We start from the raw sequence: 19,920 nt of genomic DNA on the forward strand, positions 1-19,920 counted from the left end.
CATTTGAACAGTGTTAACGAGCCCACCCTTTGTCTGTCCACTAGTCAACCAGTTGATCAGCCTGTCAACCAATCCCCCCCCCCCATTTAATCATTCTGTCAACTAGTCGACCATGTAATCAGGCTGTCAAACAACCCACCAAGTGGACAGCCTGTTAACTAGTCCACCAAGAGAGCAGTCTGTCAACCAACTTACCATTTGATCAGTGTTAACCAGTCCACCATTTCACCAGTTTGTCAACCAGTCCACCCTTTGATCATTCTGTCAACCAGCCAACTATCTGTTCATTTTATCCACCAATCCACCAATTGAAAGTCCTGTCTATCACTCTACTATTTGATCAGTCCCTCAAACAACCCGTCATTTCATCATTCTGTCAACGAGGACATCATTTTACCAGTTTGTCAGACAGCCCACCTATTGACCAGCCAGCCCGCAAATTAATCCTTCTGCCAACCGGTCCACCAACTGATTCCCCTCTCAACCAGCCAACTATTTGATCAGTCTGTCTACCAGTCCACCATTTGTTCCACCTGTTCTCCAGTCCACAACTTGATCTGTCTGTCTACCAGTCCACCATTTGTTCCACCTGTTCTCCAGTCCACCACTTGATCTGTCTGTCTACCAGTCCACCATTTGTTTAGCATGTCAACCAGTCCACCAAATGATCCACCTGCCAACCAGCCAACTATTTGATCAGTCTATCAGTCCACCATTCCATCTGTCTGTCTACCAGTCCACCATTTGATCTGTTTGTCTACCAGTCCACCATTTGATCAGACTGTCAACCAGCCAACTATTCGATCAGTCTATTAACTAGTCCACCATTTGATCGGCTTGTCAATCCGTCAGCAATGTGATAAAACGGACAGCCAGTCCACCATTTGATCAGTCTGTCAACTAGTCCACAATTTCATCAGTCTGACAGCGAGCCCACCGTCAGCCAAACAGTTAATTAATAAATCAGTTTGTAAACCAGTTAAATAATCTGTCAACCAGCTAACTGGTTAACAATTCTGTCAGCCAGACCACCAGTTACCTAAGCTGTCAACAAACAAACAAATTCACTAACCAGTAATAAAGCCAGGGAGTTAATTAATTAAACAGCCGTTCACAAAACAAAAAATAGTTCAGTTTTTTGTATATCTGTTTATTGTTTTACTGTACAAATATATTTTGACAACTATTTCAACTACATGTATTACTTTGTACCTTCTTTCTTTTACTGTACATGTTGGTACCGGTCGGTATTAAGCTCTTAAGTGTTGCCGCCCAGAAAAGTGTCGATGGCTGCACACTGTCTGCTATGGACAAACCACTGGGTCCGCTGATGCCTGGACAGGGGTCTTATGACCACACATGACCTTGTACCTGGTCAGCGTCCCACCCCTCGCGGGGCAGTCCAGCGATGAAACATCCCTCATGTAACACATATCCCCGAAGTTCCGTGCAGTTATGAAACCCGAGTACGAGCAAACGACTGAGATCATACCCTTTCCATAGAGTCGAATGAAGTCACAAAAAGCCGAACATCGTATGGTCGCTCCTGGTAAATACAGAGAAAACAGAAAAGAGCATAAGAACTTGTCAGATCAAGTTGACTTATTACAGCAAAAAATATCATTCATTATTTATTTCTTTATTTGCTTCTGTGAATGGTATTTAACTGTTTTCTTTCAGATCACGACGGTCAGGTTTATCGGTGAGGGAACCGGAGCGAACCACGAAAATTTGACACGTCACTGACAAACCTTTTGATTTGAAAGCTGCATCCAAAAAGGGCGCGGAGTGTTGAAACACGGCGTAAAATTTGTCAAGGGTCATACATTTGCACCGCACCAATGCTTTAATCGTACGAGTCAGCAAACAAGTTGCCGAGCTGGTCCGTGTTGTATTAAAATATCCATGCACTACCTTATTGCAGCGCAGCGCCATGTCCAAGGTTTCAGTCATACCTCTTATATCTGTCACAGTTACAGAGGCACCGGAACGATCATTACGTGTTCGTTTTCGCTTTTTACTCCTTTTTTTTCATGTCATCGCCATGCTAGGGAAGTGTTACCGAATCGAACTCCAACAATGACGCTTACACGCACTACCAATCGGCTACCGCAGTGCCGTTTCCTACTTTAGCGCTCCTCCTCTCTTTAATAACCATTGGAAGTGCTAAAGAAAACGATTAATTTATTTATTTATTTGATTGGTGTTTTACGCCGTGTTCAAAAGATATTTAACTTACACTAGGGAGGCCAACACTATGGTGGAAAAAACTGGGCGGAGCCCAGGGAAACTCAGACCATCCGCAGGCTTATGAGAGACCTTCCCACTTACTTAGTGGAAGCTAACATGAGCTGGACGTGAACTCACAGCGATCACATTGGTGAGTCAATGCGCTCGCCCACGTAGGCCCACAAAATTGTTAACCCGCATGAACACCGCGTGCCAGTACAACATCACCGGTACGGTGAGTCCTGACAAACATACTCAACCACATGTATCGAACGGATTTATTCATTTACTAATTGATATAACGCTGTTTTATGCTGTACTTAACAATATTTCACCTATACGACGGCGGCCAGCATTATGATTAGAGGAAACCGGGCAGAGCCCGGCGGTATCCCACGGTGACCTGCATGTTACTGGCAGACGTATGGTCGGACGGGAGGCTAGCATGAACTGGACTTGAACGCATGGATTTATGGGAAATGAAACTTTGTTGCTGGAAAGCATGTAACGCTAATACTGCCATTGGTCGGTTTTCATATACATTTCACGGATGGATTATTAATTATTCTATTCCAAAAAACCCGACAGGTGTACAACTGGGTCACTAACAACACCACCACCGTTGTGAAAGACCTGATAAGAGACATGGCACCGTTTTGTGTGAATCAAAGTACATGTAGATTAATTCTTTTGCAGATTCCAAGTTTAAGTTCCTGTAAAATGTTGTGTTCCTGTGAATAAGAGCTGAACAAAAATGGGTGCCGAAATAACAATCCAGAGTCACGAATGCAAAGTTTATCACGTTATTACAATTAACTCGATGTCTCTGGATTCAAAGAATTAACCTGTTAAATTTCACAGGATTCTGTTATTTCAGTGATGCTAGGCTGTATGTTGTTATTACAGCAGATTATTCTGTTAAATATAACACATATATTCTTTTAATTCAGCGTAACCATTATATTAGGCCAACGGGGTATTATGTTGAATGTTTGATTGTGGACATTATTTGACAAGAATTCTCCTAAATTATCGTCAGTTGTATACATGATGGTCATCTTACCATTGGTCAATTCGTAAATAGTGGGTATCCACTGAGAAGAGTTCTCGCTGACGTCACAGTGTTCACAGACGTTGTCAGGGTTCACCGTTCCATCCTCGTAGCACACGCCATTAATAGAGCATCTCCCTTGGGCTGAATACAAAGATATCTTGAAATGACTGTCAAAGCGAACACGTTTGTTAAATGAATGAGTAAATGCTTGTGCTCTTAAGTGGCACTTAACAATTTTTCAGTCATGTGATCACACGACACCCCACCCAGTCACATTATACTGACACTGGACCAACCAGTTCTGTTTATCAGTGCTGAGTGCCAAAAGAGGCAGCAACTAATACCATTTTCTAAAGTATCTGGTATGACCAGAAACGGGTTTGGATGCTTTAATCCCCGAAGTGCCCCACGATCGTCTGTAAAGACTTGCATTGATCATCAAACAAACGAGTTCTTATTCAGCATGCACCTTCACAGCATTAAGCATATTCTTATCATTGATGTCGACCGTAGATAAAAGGTTTTTTTTTTGATTGGTGTTTTACGCCGTACTCAAGAATATTTCACTTATACGACGGCGGCCAGATATTATGGTGGGTGGAAACTGGGCAGAACGCGGGGGAAACCCACGACCATCCGCAGGTAGCTGACAGACCTTCCCACATACGGCCGGAGAGAAAGCCAGCATGAGCTGGACTTGAACTCACAGCGACCGCATTTGTGAGAGGCTCCTGGGTCAATACGCTGCGCTAGCGCGCTGACCAACTGAGCCACGGAGGCCCCGTAGAGAAAAGACGATATTATTACGTGATAACCTCAACTACCTTCTACAATAGCATATAAATAAATTTCAAAGTAACGAAGACTTACTATGCCTGTTCTCACATGAATACGACTATATGCAGAAACTATTAGGGAGTAATCTTCCAATCTTTCTCATTCACTAAACGGTATATTGATGATCTGCTGACTATAAACAATCCATATATAGCAAAGGTCGTGGAAGATATTTAACCACCTTCGCTTCAGACTCTTCAGATGGCACATCTTATCTGGGCCTATATTTGCATAAAGACCAAAACAGTTTCCTCTCTCGCAAACTGTGTGAGAAGAGGGATGGTTTCAGTTTTGACATTGTAAATTGTCCTTACTTGGACAGCAATATACCGAAGGCGTGTACATATGGCGTGTACACATCTCACCTTCTTGCATTTGTTAGATTTACAATGTCAATCAACGTTACAAGTTATTACTGCAAAAACTAGTCTGTCAAAGTTATTCCATCAAACACCGTCACTCCAAGTTTCTTAAGTTTACACTGAGTATAATTCTCTTGTAAGTAAATATGGACAGCGCGTTCGGAGTCTCTGGCGTTCTGCTTCATGATTGTGTCTAATTCCGCTTAACCCGGAGCTAGGAACCATATATTCATCGTGTCGAATTAGATCGCCACATTGGATATATGCACTGCTGTAAATTATCAAAACGCAGCTGAGATACATATTTTGTTATCGACCATTGATATTCTAGCATGGTCCGCGGTTTGAGTGCTGATTTCGCTCAGTGACCTAGAGCATAGTTTCCTACATCACAGAAAGCCGTTGACCGCTTCTCTTTGTGTGATTCCGTCCTGTTTTCGTACTTTGTATACTTTTTTAGTTCTTTGGTTCTTTTGTGTTAAATGCCGCTGGGAATTGCCCTTGATGTCATGATGTTCCCAACAAAAGTCACTTTAAATGTGCATATATTATATTATATTATATTATATTATATTATATTATATTATATTATATTATATTATATTATATTATATTATATTATATTATATTATATTTATTATATTATATTATATTATATTATATTATATTATATTATATTATATTATATCAATCCATTTGATTGTTATTTTTACCCTTTCATTTCCTCACCAACCTACTCAACATTATTATTTATACACCACCCATGTCATTTGCGTATACATGATCACAGGAATCTGGGCACGCTTTCTCTAAACCAAAACTAATGTTCAGCAAAGTACTGAAGTCCGTAACTTTTTGCTTAATTCCAAAATGGATTGTTTGCTGAGATGACTTAGGACAAACACTTCACACAAGTATGGTTTTATGTCATTTAGGCAAAACACTTTCACTTGAGCAAGAGAACTTAAGAAGTTTCCAGAAACCTAACCCAGAACACTATGTAATGTAACACTGACAAAAACCAGCATTTGTAACAATGTTTAAGTCTTATGACGAGGAGGAATCATTAGGTATGCGTGCTAATATTGTGTCTTGTGGCAAGGTGAGTCCATGCTGCCAAAATGCTGCCGCAATGCACTGACGTACAAAGACACCATACATGATACCGAGCCACCCAGTCACACTATATTGACACCGAGCCAACCGGTCCTGTTTCTTTGCTCTAGCATCTCTGTCCTATGCACCAAAGCAGCACGTGTCATTTAGTAAAGCCTATGTTTGATCCCAGGATTCCCGACTTCGAGACGGTGGCTCTAAGCATTGAGCAAATTCGTACCGAAACGCTAAAGCATAGCTCAGAAACAGGTTATGAGAATTATTGGAGTGCTTACTGTTGAGAGTGAAGCTTGTCGTACTGCTTCCACTGATGCATTGTTTACAGTTGTCATTTGGATCCTCGGCTCCTTCGCCATAACAGTTGTTATTCACAACGCAATTATTCTCTGAAAAGTGAAAGTATTAGCCGAAAAAGTTACAAATATGGATACAGTGAGTGTTTTGAATAGGTTTAGCTAAAAAAAAATTAAAACACAGAATGAGCCAACCCAAGGAGTTAGCGACTAGTCGCACATACCAGAAATTATAACGACTTGACAGTTTAGTGTAGCCATTATTTAATCAGATTTTATTTTGATTTAATTGGTGTTTTACGCAGTACTCAAGAATATTTCACTTATACGACGGCGGCCAGCATTATGGTGGGAGGAAACCGGGCAGAGCCCGGGGGGAAACCCACGACCATCCACAGGTTGCTGTCGGACCTTCCCACTTACGGCCGGAGAGGAAGCCAGCATGAGCTGGACTTTGAACTCACAGCGACCGCATTGGTGAGAGGCTTCTGGGTCATTACGCTGCGCTAGCGCGCTAACCGACTGAGCCACGGAGGCCCCTATTTAATCAGACATCGCGCGCTCGTGTGACTCGAGTCCTCAAGATAACTATTAGCCGAAGATTGAACAGATGCTTTTTCGCTAGTCCCTAGTATTTTCACTCCGCTGTAATCGTAACATATCCCTCACACAAGTGCGCATCTCATCTCAAATTGTCCCAAAGCACAGCAACCTGCGGATGGTCGTGGGTTTCTCCCGGGCTCTGCCAGATATCCTCCCACCATAATGCTGGCTGCAGTTATATAAGTAAAATATTCTTGAGCATGGCGTAAAACACCAATCAAATAAATATAAAATGAATAATTTGTAGGAAGCATTTGGAGTCACATCTCCATCATCATAAGGCAAGTTCTTTCCTAATCTTTATACGTATTGTGTCTCTATTGAGCCCACAGAACACGGTCACAAATACAATTGGTACACAGAGTCAAACCAAAATACTAAGTAAATGCCAGCAGTACATTTTCACTCTCCAACCGCCACGATGACAGCTGCTAAATCACCTCCGTTTTTTCATTTGTATCGGAAAACACCAATTAATCATTTTCTAACGAGGGCAAGGGAATTTACAGCTGGCGTTTTTGTTTTTCTTCTTATTGCTTTTCTTCTTTCTAGCGTTTTTTTTTTCGTACCCAGGGGAGTCAAGGCCGTATGTTTCCGATTGACTAGAGCTCGGCTAAGCATCAAGGTGACTTGTCCTACAAGCATAGGTTCAACCACAGAGACGCACAGGGTCCAAATCAACTATAATACTTAAAGTAAAGAGTTGAGCTACAGAGACACGCATGGCCTGTTTTCACTACAAAACTGCAGTCAAATTACTAACAAATTCACATTTCAACAATTCACAATTTATTGTTCTACGAAGTACTCACGCAACAGAGTAAACTCAGTTGTGCTGGTCTCAGACACACATTGCATACAAGGCACACCTGGCTGCGAATCCCCATCATCATAGCACACGTTGTCGATAAGGCATTTGTTCTCTGGGCAAAAAACACATCATCATCAAAGTTAACATGCAAACCGATTTTCTAATTTAACAACACCATGTGTCTTGTCGTCAACGACACTGCAACAATGAATAACAAAAGGAGAAAACACCTCAAATGGCTAATAAGTTTTACGCAATTAAAGTGTTTTCTACCAAGAACAATCTTGTAGAAGCCCAAAATATTATAATCGTTTAGAGGAAAACAGAAAATTTTATCCTCATTAGGAAATCCACAGAGTCTCAAAGGATTGATGTTCACGAGTAAACCTAAAGTGCAGTAGTGACATGTTCATATTTTAACAATGTTAAAGTGCCGAGTCCAGCCACAGAAACCGACATAATACATGTACATGTCAAACTGCCGTGACATCATACAGCTACAAGAGATAAAATAAAATTCATTTATTACCGTTCTCTTACACTAACATTTGAAAACCGTTTCGAACTCCGTCAAACATACTGGACTCAAACATACTGATTATGATGACACTCTGAGGCAATCAAGTCCCCGGGAAGAAAACAACATTGTTGATTTTAGCTTCATGATTTAGAAAAAAAGACCGCAATAATATCGAGCGAGAAGTGTTAGGCAGTTTTGATAGTGAGCATGAATGAGTTTTGCATAGAGAGCAAGTCACAGAAAAGTTAATACAAATAGACTGATACTTTAAGTAAAGAGTTGAGCTACAGAGGCGCGCCTGGCCTGTATTTACTCGAAAAGGGCAGTCAAATTACTAACAAATTCACATTTCAACAATTCACAATTTATTGTTTTACGAAGTACTCACGCAACAGAGTAAACTCAGTTGTGCTGGTCTCAGACACACATTGCATACAAGGCACACCTGGCTGCGAATCCCCATCATCATAGCACACGTTGTCGATAAAACATTTGTTCCCTGGGCAAAAAACACCATCATCAAAGTTAACATGCAAACCAGTTTTCCAATTAAACAACACCATGTGTCTTGCCGTCAACGACACTGCACCAATGAATAACAAACGGTGAAAACACTTCAAATGGCTAATAAGTTTTAGACAATTAAAGTGTTTTCTGCCAAGAAGAATCTGTAGGATCCTAGATATATAGTAAAATCATTACATCGTCTTTTTGAATGAGCAAGGCCTCTTTAACCTATACTTAAGTGTGAGAAAGAAAAAGTACCACGAGTACTGAAACAGGCTTGTGTCATAGCAAGACTCTGTGACGTACAATCTTTTAAATGCCCAAATCATTATAAACGTTTAGAGGAAAACAGAAAGACGATGTAAAATTATATTCTACCTGGAAATACACTCTATATTTGCGTCAGTAACTGCAGTTTTTTTGGTGAACTTTACTTATGTTGTGTGTTATGTGATAAAATGCCTGTTTTAGTGCCAGATAAATGTAGGTCCGAGGTCACTGGCGTCAAACTTTATTAACATTACGCCATAATCAACATTACGCTTTTGGATCCACATCTCCACCATCAAAAATGATGTTAATGAATCTTAATTCATTCTATGACAATAAATTCTTAATAATGCCAACATATACCTGCTTCGGATTCAGTGGAGAAAGGACACACATCAACATTTTTGTGAGAAGGATTTTCTACGAGTTGAAGTAAAACGACAATACTATGGTTTTCGATGCAAAAAATCCAAACTAAGCAAGCAGCTTATCGGCCACAATTACTTAAAGTTTACAGTCGAGCCACAAAGACCTGCAGAGTACATATTCACCAGTAAGCTGCAAACTCATTACTGACAAATTTGCATTTTAACATGTTAATGTTTTTTTAAATTTCTCACCTACGAGAGTAAACTCAGTCGTGCTGGTTAATGGGAAACAGCGCAGACAAATCACATCACCAGACAGTGGCGACCCGTGAGAATAGCACACGTTGTCGATAACACACCAGCTCGCTAAACAGAAATATAATATAGCATTTAACTTAGCATGCAAAAGACTCTCTCAGTTCAGCAAAGGTAACAAGATATTTACCTTGTCGTCAACGACAGTGCAGCTTTCACCAGTTAACGCAGAAAACACCTAAAATGGCTAATAAGTTTTGGACTATTGAAATGTTTGCTACCAAGAATAATCTATAGCCGACTGGACACATGCTGATATTACTGGAGTTCGTTCTTAAATAAATTGATTTATTTGAGTGATGTTTTATGCCATACTTAAGAATGTTTCCCTTATACGACGGCGGTCAGCGATGTGATGTGAGGAAACCGGCGGGAGCCCGGGAAAAACCCACGCCAATCCGCAGTTTCCTGACACACCTTCCCACGTACGTCCGGTGAGGAAACCAGCATGAGTTGAACTTAGAGGCTCCATTGGTGAGAGGTTACTAGGTCATTACGAACTTTTCCCAAAGAAAAAGTACCATCTGTACTAAAATAGCTGGGTATCATTGGTAAACCCCGTGAACATATTTTACAAGCCAATATCTTGATAAACGTTTAGAAGAAACACCAAAATCAAGAATGCATCAAGAGAACGAGGATGCAAATGAATATTGTAAATACCGTATAATATTCTTCACATCATTTCTCGCTACTGCAGCGTAATGAACCAGGAGCCTCACCAACGCGGTCTCTGTGAGTTTAAGTCCAGCTCATGCTGGCTTCCTCTCCGGCCGTACGTGGGAATGTCCCTCAGCAACCTGCGGATGGTCGTGGGTCTCTCCCGGGCTCTGCCCGCTGTCCTCCTACCATAATGCCGGCCGCCCTCATATAAGTGAAATATTCTTGAGCATGGCGTAAAACACCAATCAAATAAATATAAAATTAATAATTTGTAGAAAGCATTTGGAGTCACATCCCCAATCATCATAACGGAAGTTATTTTCTAATCTTCATACGTATTGTGTCTCTATTGAGCCCACAGAACACGGTCACAACTGCAATTGGTAAACAGTCAAACCAAGATATAAAGAAAATTCCAGCAATACACTTTCACTCTCCAACCGCCATCATCACAGCTGCTAAATCACCTCTGTTATTTCATTTGTATTGAAAAACACCAATTAATCATTTTATGGGCAAAAAACACATCATCATCAAAGTTAACATGCAAACCGATTTCCTAATTTAACAACACCATGTAACTTGTCGTCAACGACACTGCAACAATGAATAACAAAAGGAGAAAACACCTCAAATGGCTAATAAGTTTAGACAATTAAAGTGTTTTCTACCAAGAACAATCTTGTAGAAGCCCAAAATATTATAATCGTTTAGAGGAAAACAGAAAATTTTATCCTAATTAAGAAAGACACCGAGACTCACAGGATTCATGTTCACGAGTAAACCTAAAGTGCAGTAGTGACAAGTTCATATTTTAACAATGTTAAAGTACCGCGTCCAGCCACGGAGACCAACATAATACATGTACATGTCAAGCTGCCGTTACATTATACAGCTACAAGAGATAAAATCAAATTCATTTATTACCGTTCTCTTACACTAACATTTGAAAATCGTTTCCAACTCCGTCAAACATACTGGATTCAAACATACTGATTATGATGCACTCTGAGACAATCAAGTCCCCGGGAAGAAAACAACATTGTTGAGTTTAGCTTCATGATTTAGAAAAAAAGACCGCAATCATATCGAGCTAGAAGTGTTAGGCAGTTTTGATAGTGAGCACGAATGAGTTTTGCATAGAGAGCAAGTCACAGACAGGTTAATACAAAAAGACTTTGATACTTTACGTAAAGAGTGGAGCCACAAGGATGCGCCTGGCTTGTATTCAAAACAAAACTGCAGTAAAATTACTAACAAGTTCACATTTCAACATTTTACAATTTATTATTTTACGAAGTACTTACGCAACAGAGTAAACTCAGTTGTGCTGAATAATTTGTAGCAAGCATTTGGAGTCACATCCCCGTTCATCATAACGGAAGTTCTTTGCTAATCTTCATACGTATTGTGTCTCTATTGAGCCCACAGAACACGGTCACAAATGCAATTGGTACACAGAGTCAAACCAAGATAGTAAGTAAATTCCAGCAGTACATTTTCACTCTCCAACCGCCACGATGACAGCTGCTAAATCACCTCTGTTTTTTCATTTGTATCGGAAAACACCCATTAATAATTTTCTAACGAGGGCAAGGGAATTTACAGCTGGCGTTATTATTTTTCTTCTGATCGCTTTTCTTCTTTCTAGCGTTTTGTTTTTTCGTATCCAGGGGAGTCAAGGCCGTATGTTAGGGATTGACTGGAGCCCGACTAAGCATCAAGGTGACTTGTCCTACAAGCATAGGTTCAACCACAGAGACACACAGGGTCCAAATCAACTATAATACTTAAAGTAAAGAGTTGAGCTACAGAGACACGCACGGCCTGTATTCACTACAAAATTGCAGTCAAATTACTAATAAATTCACATTTCAACAATTCACAATTTATTGTTTTACGAAGTACTCACGCAACAGAGTAAACTCGGTTGTGCTGGTCTCAGACACACATTGCATACAAGGCACACCTGGCTGCGAATCCCCATCATCATAGCACACGTCCTCGATAAGGCATTTGTTCTCTGGGCAAAAAACACATCATCATCAAAGCTAACATGCAATCCGATTTCCTAATTTAACAACACCATGATGTGTCCTGTCGTCAACGACACTGCAACAATGAATAACAAAAGGAGAAAACACCTCAAATGGCTAATAAGTTTAGACAACTAAAGTGTTTTCTACCAAGAACAATCTTGTAGAAGCCCAAAATATTATAATCGTTCAGAGGAAAACAGAAAATTTTATCCTAATTAAGAAAGACACCGAGACTCACAGGATTCATGTTCACGAGTATACCTAAAGTGCAGTAGTGACAAGTTCATATTTTAACAATGTTAAAGTACCGCGTCCAGCCACAGAAACCGACATAATACATGTACATGTCAAGATGCCGTTACATTATACAGCTACAAGAGATAAAATAAAAATCATTTATTACCGTTCTCTTACACTAACATTTGAAAACCGTTTTGAACCCCGTCAAACATACTGGACTCAATCATACTGATTATGATGACACTCTGAGGCAATCAAGTCCCCGGGAAGAAAACAACATTGTTGAGTTTAGCTTCATGATTTAGAAAAAAAGACCGCAATCATATCGAGCGAGAAGTGTTAGGCAGTTTTGATAGTGAGCACGAATGAGTTTTGCATAGAGAGCAAGTCACAGACAGGTTAATACAAATAGACTGATACTTTAAGTAAAGAGTTGGGCTACGGAGGCTCGCCTGGCCTGTATTTACTCCAAAAGGGCAGTCAAATTACTAACAAATTCACATTTCAACTGTTCACAATTTATTATTTTACGAAGTACTCACGCAACAGAGTAAACTCAGTTGTGCTGGTCTCAGACACACATTGCATACAAGGCACAGCTGGCTGCGAATCCCCATCATCATAGCACACGTTGTCGATAAAACATTTGTTTTCTGGGCAAAAAAACACATCATCATCAAAGTTAACATGCAATCCGATTTCCTAATTTAACAACACCATGTGCCTTGTCGTCAACGACACTGCAACAATGAATAACAAAAGGAGAAAACACCTCAAATGGCTAATAAGTTTTAGACAATTAAAGTGTTTTCTACCAAGACGAATAGGATCCTAGATGTATAGTAAAATCATTGGATCGTCTTTTTAAATGAGCAAGGCGGCTTTAAAGACGAGTTATAGGGAATTAAAGGGGACGGGGGTGCTACAAATATTTTTAACCTAATTAAGCAAGCAGCGAATATGTGAACAGTCTTAAACAAAGGGTCCAGCCACTCAGACGATCAAGATCCACAATCAACTGTAAATTAAAAGTTAGATACTGACAAGTTCGCATTTTAACAAGCTTAGCTTTATTCTTTTGAAAAGTACTCACCTAAGAAAGTAAACTCAGACGTGCTGGTCCCAGACACACATTGCATACAAGGCACACCTGGCTGCGATTCCCCATCATCATAGCACACGTTGTCAATAAGACATTTGTTTTCTGGACAAAAACATATTAGCATCAAAGTTAACATAAAGAAGACTGTATTCTTTTTAAAGTCAACAACATAATGGTTCTTATACTGGACAGGGCATTGCTTATGGATTTACAACTTCTTGGTTTATTGTCACGACGTTTCGATGCAGGTGCTAGCATCGTTATCAAGTGAATGACTTCATTAATGACATCGAAGAAGGCCAACAATAATTAGCACCCCCTGGCCATATTGACTACCTCCGTCGCCAAATTGCAGCCCTTCTACACAAAGCCCGACCACAACACAGCAACCTGACTAAAGAAGAAAGTAGAGCACTGACTGAATTGAAGAAAGACAAATCCATAGTCGTAGCACCAGCCGATTAAGGAAAAGCCACTGCCATTCTCGACAGATCAACATTTAATAAACTAGTTGATAATCTACTAGGAGACTCGACCACATACCAAAAAAGTAAGACCCACCCCATCAATAAATTTGGCCGATGGCACCGTTTAGAACCTCAACCAACTCAAAACCAGTGGAGAGATCACTTTCGATACACAAAAGAAGTTAACTGTATAACACCTCTGTGTGACCATCAAAATACCCTGTGAAAGCAAGACTTTTAGTATGCCCCAAGAGAACAGTCTTCTACAGCACTGCCCAGTACCTTAGGAGACTCCTAGCACCTTGGTCCAAAGCAGCGCATTCCTTTATCAATGATTCAGCCGACTTCCGCAACAAAATACGACAGATAGAAGTACCCTGCCAACTTGTTAGCTATGACGTTGTCGACTTATTCACTAACGTCCCAACCAGCTATTGAAGTGATCAAAGAAAAAATAACGGTCTCACCACCAGAAACATCCCTATCCCCAGAAAGCATCATACGACTGCTAGACAGCTGTTTGTCCGTAACCTACTTTACATCGGGTGACGCAATTTACGAGCAGATCCACGGGCTCCTCATGGGATTCCCGTTATCACCAATAAGGTTGATGACATCTTCGTCGCTCTCCACCAAAACGATGATCCTACAGCACTACCTGAGTACCTCAACTCACAACATCATCGCATCAAATACACTATGGAAACAGAGAAAGATGAACAAATACCTTTCTTAGACGTAAATGTGAAGAGGACAAACGATGGCAACAAAACTACAGTATATCAAAAGCCTACCCACTCCGACCTGTATATTCACTACAAGTGCCACCACCCACCCAAGATTAAAACTGGCATCATCTTCACCCTCACCAAGAGAGCTAAACAGATCTGTAACAACAAGCCGGATGAGGAGATTCAACATCTACGTAATGTCTTCACCCACCTAAATGAATACCCAACCCAAAAAGTCAACAAGACAATCCGGAATGCCTTACAACCTACTACCAGGCTGAGGGTTCTTGGCGAGTGCCCTGGGATAATAGTTAACCTCCCATACATTGGCCCTTCTGCAATTGTCTACAGGTATAGAAGCAGTGTAAGCCTACCAGGCCTAACAACAATGAAAAAAATAAATAAATCACTTGATAACGATGCTAGTATCTGCATCAAAACGTCGTGACAATAAACCAAAAAGCTGTAAATCTATAAGCAATGCCTTGTCCAGTGTACTTCCATGCCCAACCTTTAAATGCCACTAAAACATATAATGGCTCTTGCCATGGAGAACGCAGAATTGAATAACGAACGTACAAAACACAATTTGCAGGATCCATCTGGATCCGCATCGCAATTATCATAAATGATGTCGTGAATGAATATTAATGCATAACCTGCCTGTATTCAGGCCGAAGCATAGATTCATGAACGCCACTATTTCATAGAACCAAGTCAATGCATTAACCCGACAGGAAATGTTCTCCTTTCGCCATCATGCTGGTTGCGCCTTTACCGCTATAGTCCTTTCTGTTGGAGGATGTTCAGTCTAGGATGGCAATTTTCCAATGATGGCCCACAGAGCCTGGACATTTACTGGTGGTTTTTTGTTCTGATTCTTATCTCCGTACCGAGAATCTGCATGAACGTGTGTTTCGTACCGAGTAGAGACGCGATACTGATAAGGATTTCTGTGTGTGTCTGTTGGAGCAGGTGGGTGTGTGGGTAGGGATGGGATTAGGATAATCGGTACGACTTAAAGCTAAAAAAAATTTTCGAGACCAAGACGAAAATGCTTGATATGTGTTATCCCAATGAAAAAAGCAGCTAAATTGTCACTAATACCAAGAGTACTTAAGCCACAGAGACGTGCAGGATTTATGTTCAATGGTAAAGTACAAGTTAGGCACTCACAAGTTCGCATTTTAACAATCTTAGCCCTACTCTTATTAAAAACACTCACCTAAGAAAGTATCAAAGAAAAGTATTACAAATCTTCATTTTACTATTATATAAAGTACTCACCTAAGAAAGTAAACTCAGACGTGCTGGTCCCAGACACACATTGCATACAAGGCACACCTGGCTGCGACTCCCCATCATCATAGCACACGTTGTCAATAAGACATGTGTTCTCTGGACGCAAACGTATTAGCATCAAAGTTAACATGTAAATGACTCTCTCAATTCAATGAAGAAAGCAAAATCATGTGTTTTTTGGAATCACGGTGCAGACTTCAACAAGAAGTGCAGAAAACAAATAAAACGGCCAATAGGTGTAAGACCCTTACAGTATGTGTGTCAACAGGAACAATCCACAGGTGCCCGGATATAAACTCGAATCAGTGTTTCGTGATCTTGAATGAGAAGCGCAGGAAAATCGATCCTTAAGTGTCACAGAGAAACGTCGGATTGACGCCACTAGCGACAAACATTATGACCATGGTCCGCAAACTTACAATGCATTTAAATACATTTAATTTAGAAAAAAAATAAAACTTCTGGAAAAGATGTTTTCATACAATTGTTTCTTTATAATGTGTCTCCTGTTTTTTATTTCATCGTGTTCTTTCTTCCCTTTAACAATAAGGGAAGATTCACACAATATTCTTGCTTGAAGGTAAAATCAGAAAAGCAGTTTACATTGCCACAAAATTTGCACGAGGCATTTCCACCCACATCTCCATCATCAAAAATAATGTTGTTACTGAATTTTCATGGATATTCAGTCTCTACCCAGACCAAAGTACACGGTAATAAATGCAAACAGCAAACAGGATTAAAACCAAGGCATTGACCACAGCGGTCTTGTTCTAACATTCACGTCATGCTGTTTGTGACATGGTCGTAGTTGTCTCCCCTGTATCCACAAACTTGCATTCTAGGATCGTAATGTCCTAATGACGGCTAATTAATCATGGAAATTTACCGCTGGCCTTCATTTTTTGTTCCGTCCTTCGTATCCAGACCAGTCATGAATGTCTTTTGTGAAATAAGTGGAGACAAGGCACGCATCAAGATTCGATTGGGTGGCACTCGCTACCATTTCAAGTGAAGCAATAATAACATAGACTTTGAGAAGAAAAGTATATTTTATCTTAACTAAGCGAGCACCGTATTTGTGCTTCACGCTAAAAGTATAGACTCGAGTCCCACACATGCACAATTTTTAAGTAAAGTTAAAGAGCACTAATGACAACTTTACATTTTACAAATCTTAATTTTAATATTATAAAAAGTACTCACCTAAGAAAGTAAACTCAGACGTGCTGGTCCCAGACACACATTGCATACAAGGCACACCTGACTGCGACTCCCCATCATCATAGCACACGTTGTCAATAAGACATGTGTTCTCTGCACGCAAACGTATTAGCATCAAAGTTAACATGTAAATGACTCTATCAATTCAACGAAGAAAGCAAAATCATGTGTTTTTTTGGAATCACGGTGCAGACTTCAACAACAAGTGCAGAAAACAAATAAAATGGCCAAAAGGTGTAAGACCCTTACAGTATGTGTGTCAACAGGAACAATCCACAGGTGCCCGGATATAAACTCGAATCAGTGTTTCGTGATCTTAAATGAGAAGCGCAGGAAAATCGTTCCTTAAGTGTCACAGAGAAACGTCGGTTTGACGCCACTAGCGACAAACATTATGACCATGGTCCGCAAACTTACAATGTAATCATTTAAATACATTTAATTTAGAAAAAAATAAAACATCTGGAAAAGATATTTTTATACAGTTGTTTCTTTTTAATCTGTCTTCTGTTGTTTATTTCATCCTGTTCTTTCTTTCCCTTTAACAATAAGGGAAGATTCACACAATATTCTTCGTTGAAGGAAAAATCAGACAAGCAGTTTACATTGCCACAAAATCTCCACGAGGCATTTCCACCCACTTCTCCATCATGAAAAATAATGTTGTTACTGAATCTTCATGGATCTCCAGTCTCTACCCAGACCAAAGTACACGGTAATAAATGCAAACAGCAAACAGGATTAAAACAAGGGCATTGACCACAGCGGTCTTGTTCTAAGATTCACGTCATGCTGTTTGTGACATGGTCGTAGTTCTCTCCCCTGTATCCACCAACTTGCATTCTAGGATCGTAATGTCCTAATGACGGCTAATTAATCATGGAAATTTACCGCTGGCCTTCATTTTTTGTTCCGTCCTTCGTATCCAGACCAGTCATGAATGTCTTTTGTGAAATAAGTGGAGACAAGGCACGCATCAAGATTCGATTGGGTGGCACTCGCTACCATTTCAAGTGAAGCAATAATAACATAGACTTTGAGAAGAAAAGTATATTTTATCTTAACTAAGCGAGCATTGTTTTTGTGCTTCACGCTAAAAGTATAGACTCGAGCCCCACACATGCACAATTTTTAAGTAAAGTTAAAGCGCACTAATGACAACTTTACATTTTACAACTCTTCATTTTACTATTACAAAAAGTACTCACCTAAGAAAGTAAACTCAGACGTGCTGGTCCCAGACACACATTGCATACAAGGCACACCTGACTGCGACTCCCCATCATCATAGCACACGTTGTCAATAAGACATGTGTTCTCTGCACGCAAACGTATTAGCATCAAAGTTAACATGTAAATGACTCTCTCAATTCAACGAAGTAAGCAAAATCATGTGTTTTTTGGAATGACGCTGCAGACTTTAACAAGAAATGCAGAAAACAAATAAAATGGCCGAAAGGTGTAAGACCCTTACAGTATGTGTGTCAACAGGAACAATCCACAGGTGCCCGGATATAAACTCGAATCAGTGTTTCGTGATCTTGAATGAGAAGCGCAGGAAAATCGATCCTTAAGTGTCACAGAGAAACGTCGGATTGACGCCACTAGCGACAAACATTATGACCATGGTCCGCAAACTTACAATGCATTTAAATACATTTAATTTTGAAAAAAATAAAACTTCTGGAAAAGATGTTTTCATACAATTGTTTCTTTTTAATGTGTCTCCTGTTATTAATTTCATCCTGTTCTTTCTTTCCCTTTAACAATAAGGGAAGATTCACGCAATATTCTTGCTTGAAGGCAAAATCAGACAAGCAGTTTACATTGCATAAAGAAGAAGTTCCACCCACATCTCCATCATCAAAAATAATGTTGTTACTGAATCTTGATGGGTCTTCAGTCTCTACCCAGCCCAAAGCACACGGTATTACATGCAAACAGCAAACAGGATTAAAACCAAGGCATTGACCACAGCGGTCTTGTTCTAAGATTCAGGTCATGCTGTTTGTGACATGGTCGTAGTTGTCTCCCCTGTATCCACAAACTTGCATTCTAGGATCGTAATGTCCTAATGACGGCTAATTGATCATGGAAATTTACCGCTGGCCTTCAATTTTTGTTCCGTCATTCGTATCCAGACCAGTCATAAATGTCTTTTGTGAAATAAGTGGAGACAAGGCACGCATCAAGATTCGTGTGGGCGGCACTCACCAACATTTTCAGTAAAGCAATAATAGCATAGGCTTTGAGAAGAAAAGTATATTTTATCTTAACTAATCGAGCACCGAATTTGTGCTTCATGCTGAATATATAGACTCGAGCCCCATACATGCACAATTTTTAAGTAAAGTTAAAGCGCACTAATGACAACTTTACATTTTACAAATCTTCATTTTACTATTATAAAAAGTACTCACCTAAGAAAGTAAACTCAGACGTGCTGGTCCCAGACACACATTGCATACAAGGCACACCTGGCTGCGACTCCCCATCATCATAGCACACGTTGTCAATAAGACATGTGTTCTCTGCACGCAAACGTATTAGCATCAAAGTTAACATGTAAATGACTCTCTCAATTCAAAGAAGAAAACAAAATCATGTGTTTTTTGGAATGACGCTGCAGACTTGAACAAGAAGTGCAGAAAACAAATAAAATGGCCAAAAGGTGTAAGACCCTTACAGTATGTGTGTCAACAGAAAGAATCCACAGGTGCCCGGATATAAACTCGAATCAGTGTTTCGTGATCTTGAATGAGAAGCACAGGAAAATCGATACTTAAGTGTCACAGAGAAGCGTCAGTTTGACGCCACTAGCGACAAAAATTATGACCATGGTCTGCAAACTTACAATGCAATCATTT

General features: G+C 40.0%; 1 protein-coding gene across 1 annotated transcript in view; it reads right to left on the reverse strand.

Moving 5' to 3' along the window:
* Positions 1-1,214: 1,214 nt before the first annotated feature.
* Positions 1,215-19,920, reverse strand: part of LOC135463391 (deleted in malignant brain tumors 1 protein-like) — an 80,632-nt gene continuing 61,926 nt past the window's right edge. Inside the window, exons 11-14 of the mRNA XM_064740650.1 lie at positions 11,861-11,971; positions 5,874-5,984; positions 3,293-3,424; positions 1,215-1,546 (exon numbers count right to left, since the gene is read on the reverse strand). Of these exons, the coding sequence (XP_064596720.1) occupies positions 1,305-1,546; positions 3,293-3,424; positions 5,874-5,984; positions 11,861-11,971 (596 nt within the window). The 3' untranslated portion in view covers positions 1,215-1,304. The remainder of the gene's footprint in view (positions 1,547-3,292; positions 3,425-5,873; positions 5,985-11,860; positions 11,972-19,920) is intronic.

Source organism: Liolophura sinensis, chromosome 3 (genome assembly GCF_032854445.1).
Source record: "Liolophura sinensis isolate JHLJ2023 chromosome 3, CUHK_Ljap_v2, whole genome shotgun sequence".
In the NCBI taxonomy this organism is placed as follows: domain Eukaryota; kingdom Metazoa; phylum Mollusca; class Polyplacophora; order Chitonida; family Chitonidae; genus Liolophura; species Liolophura sinensis.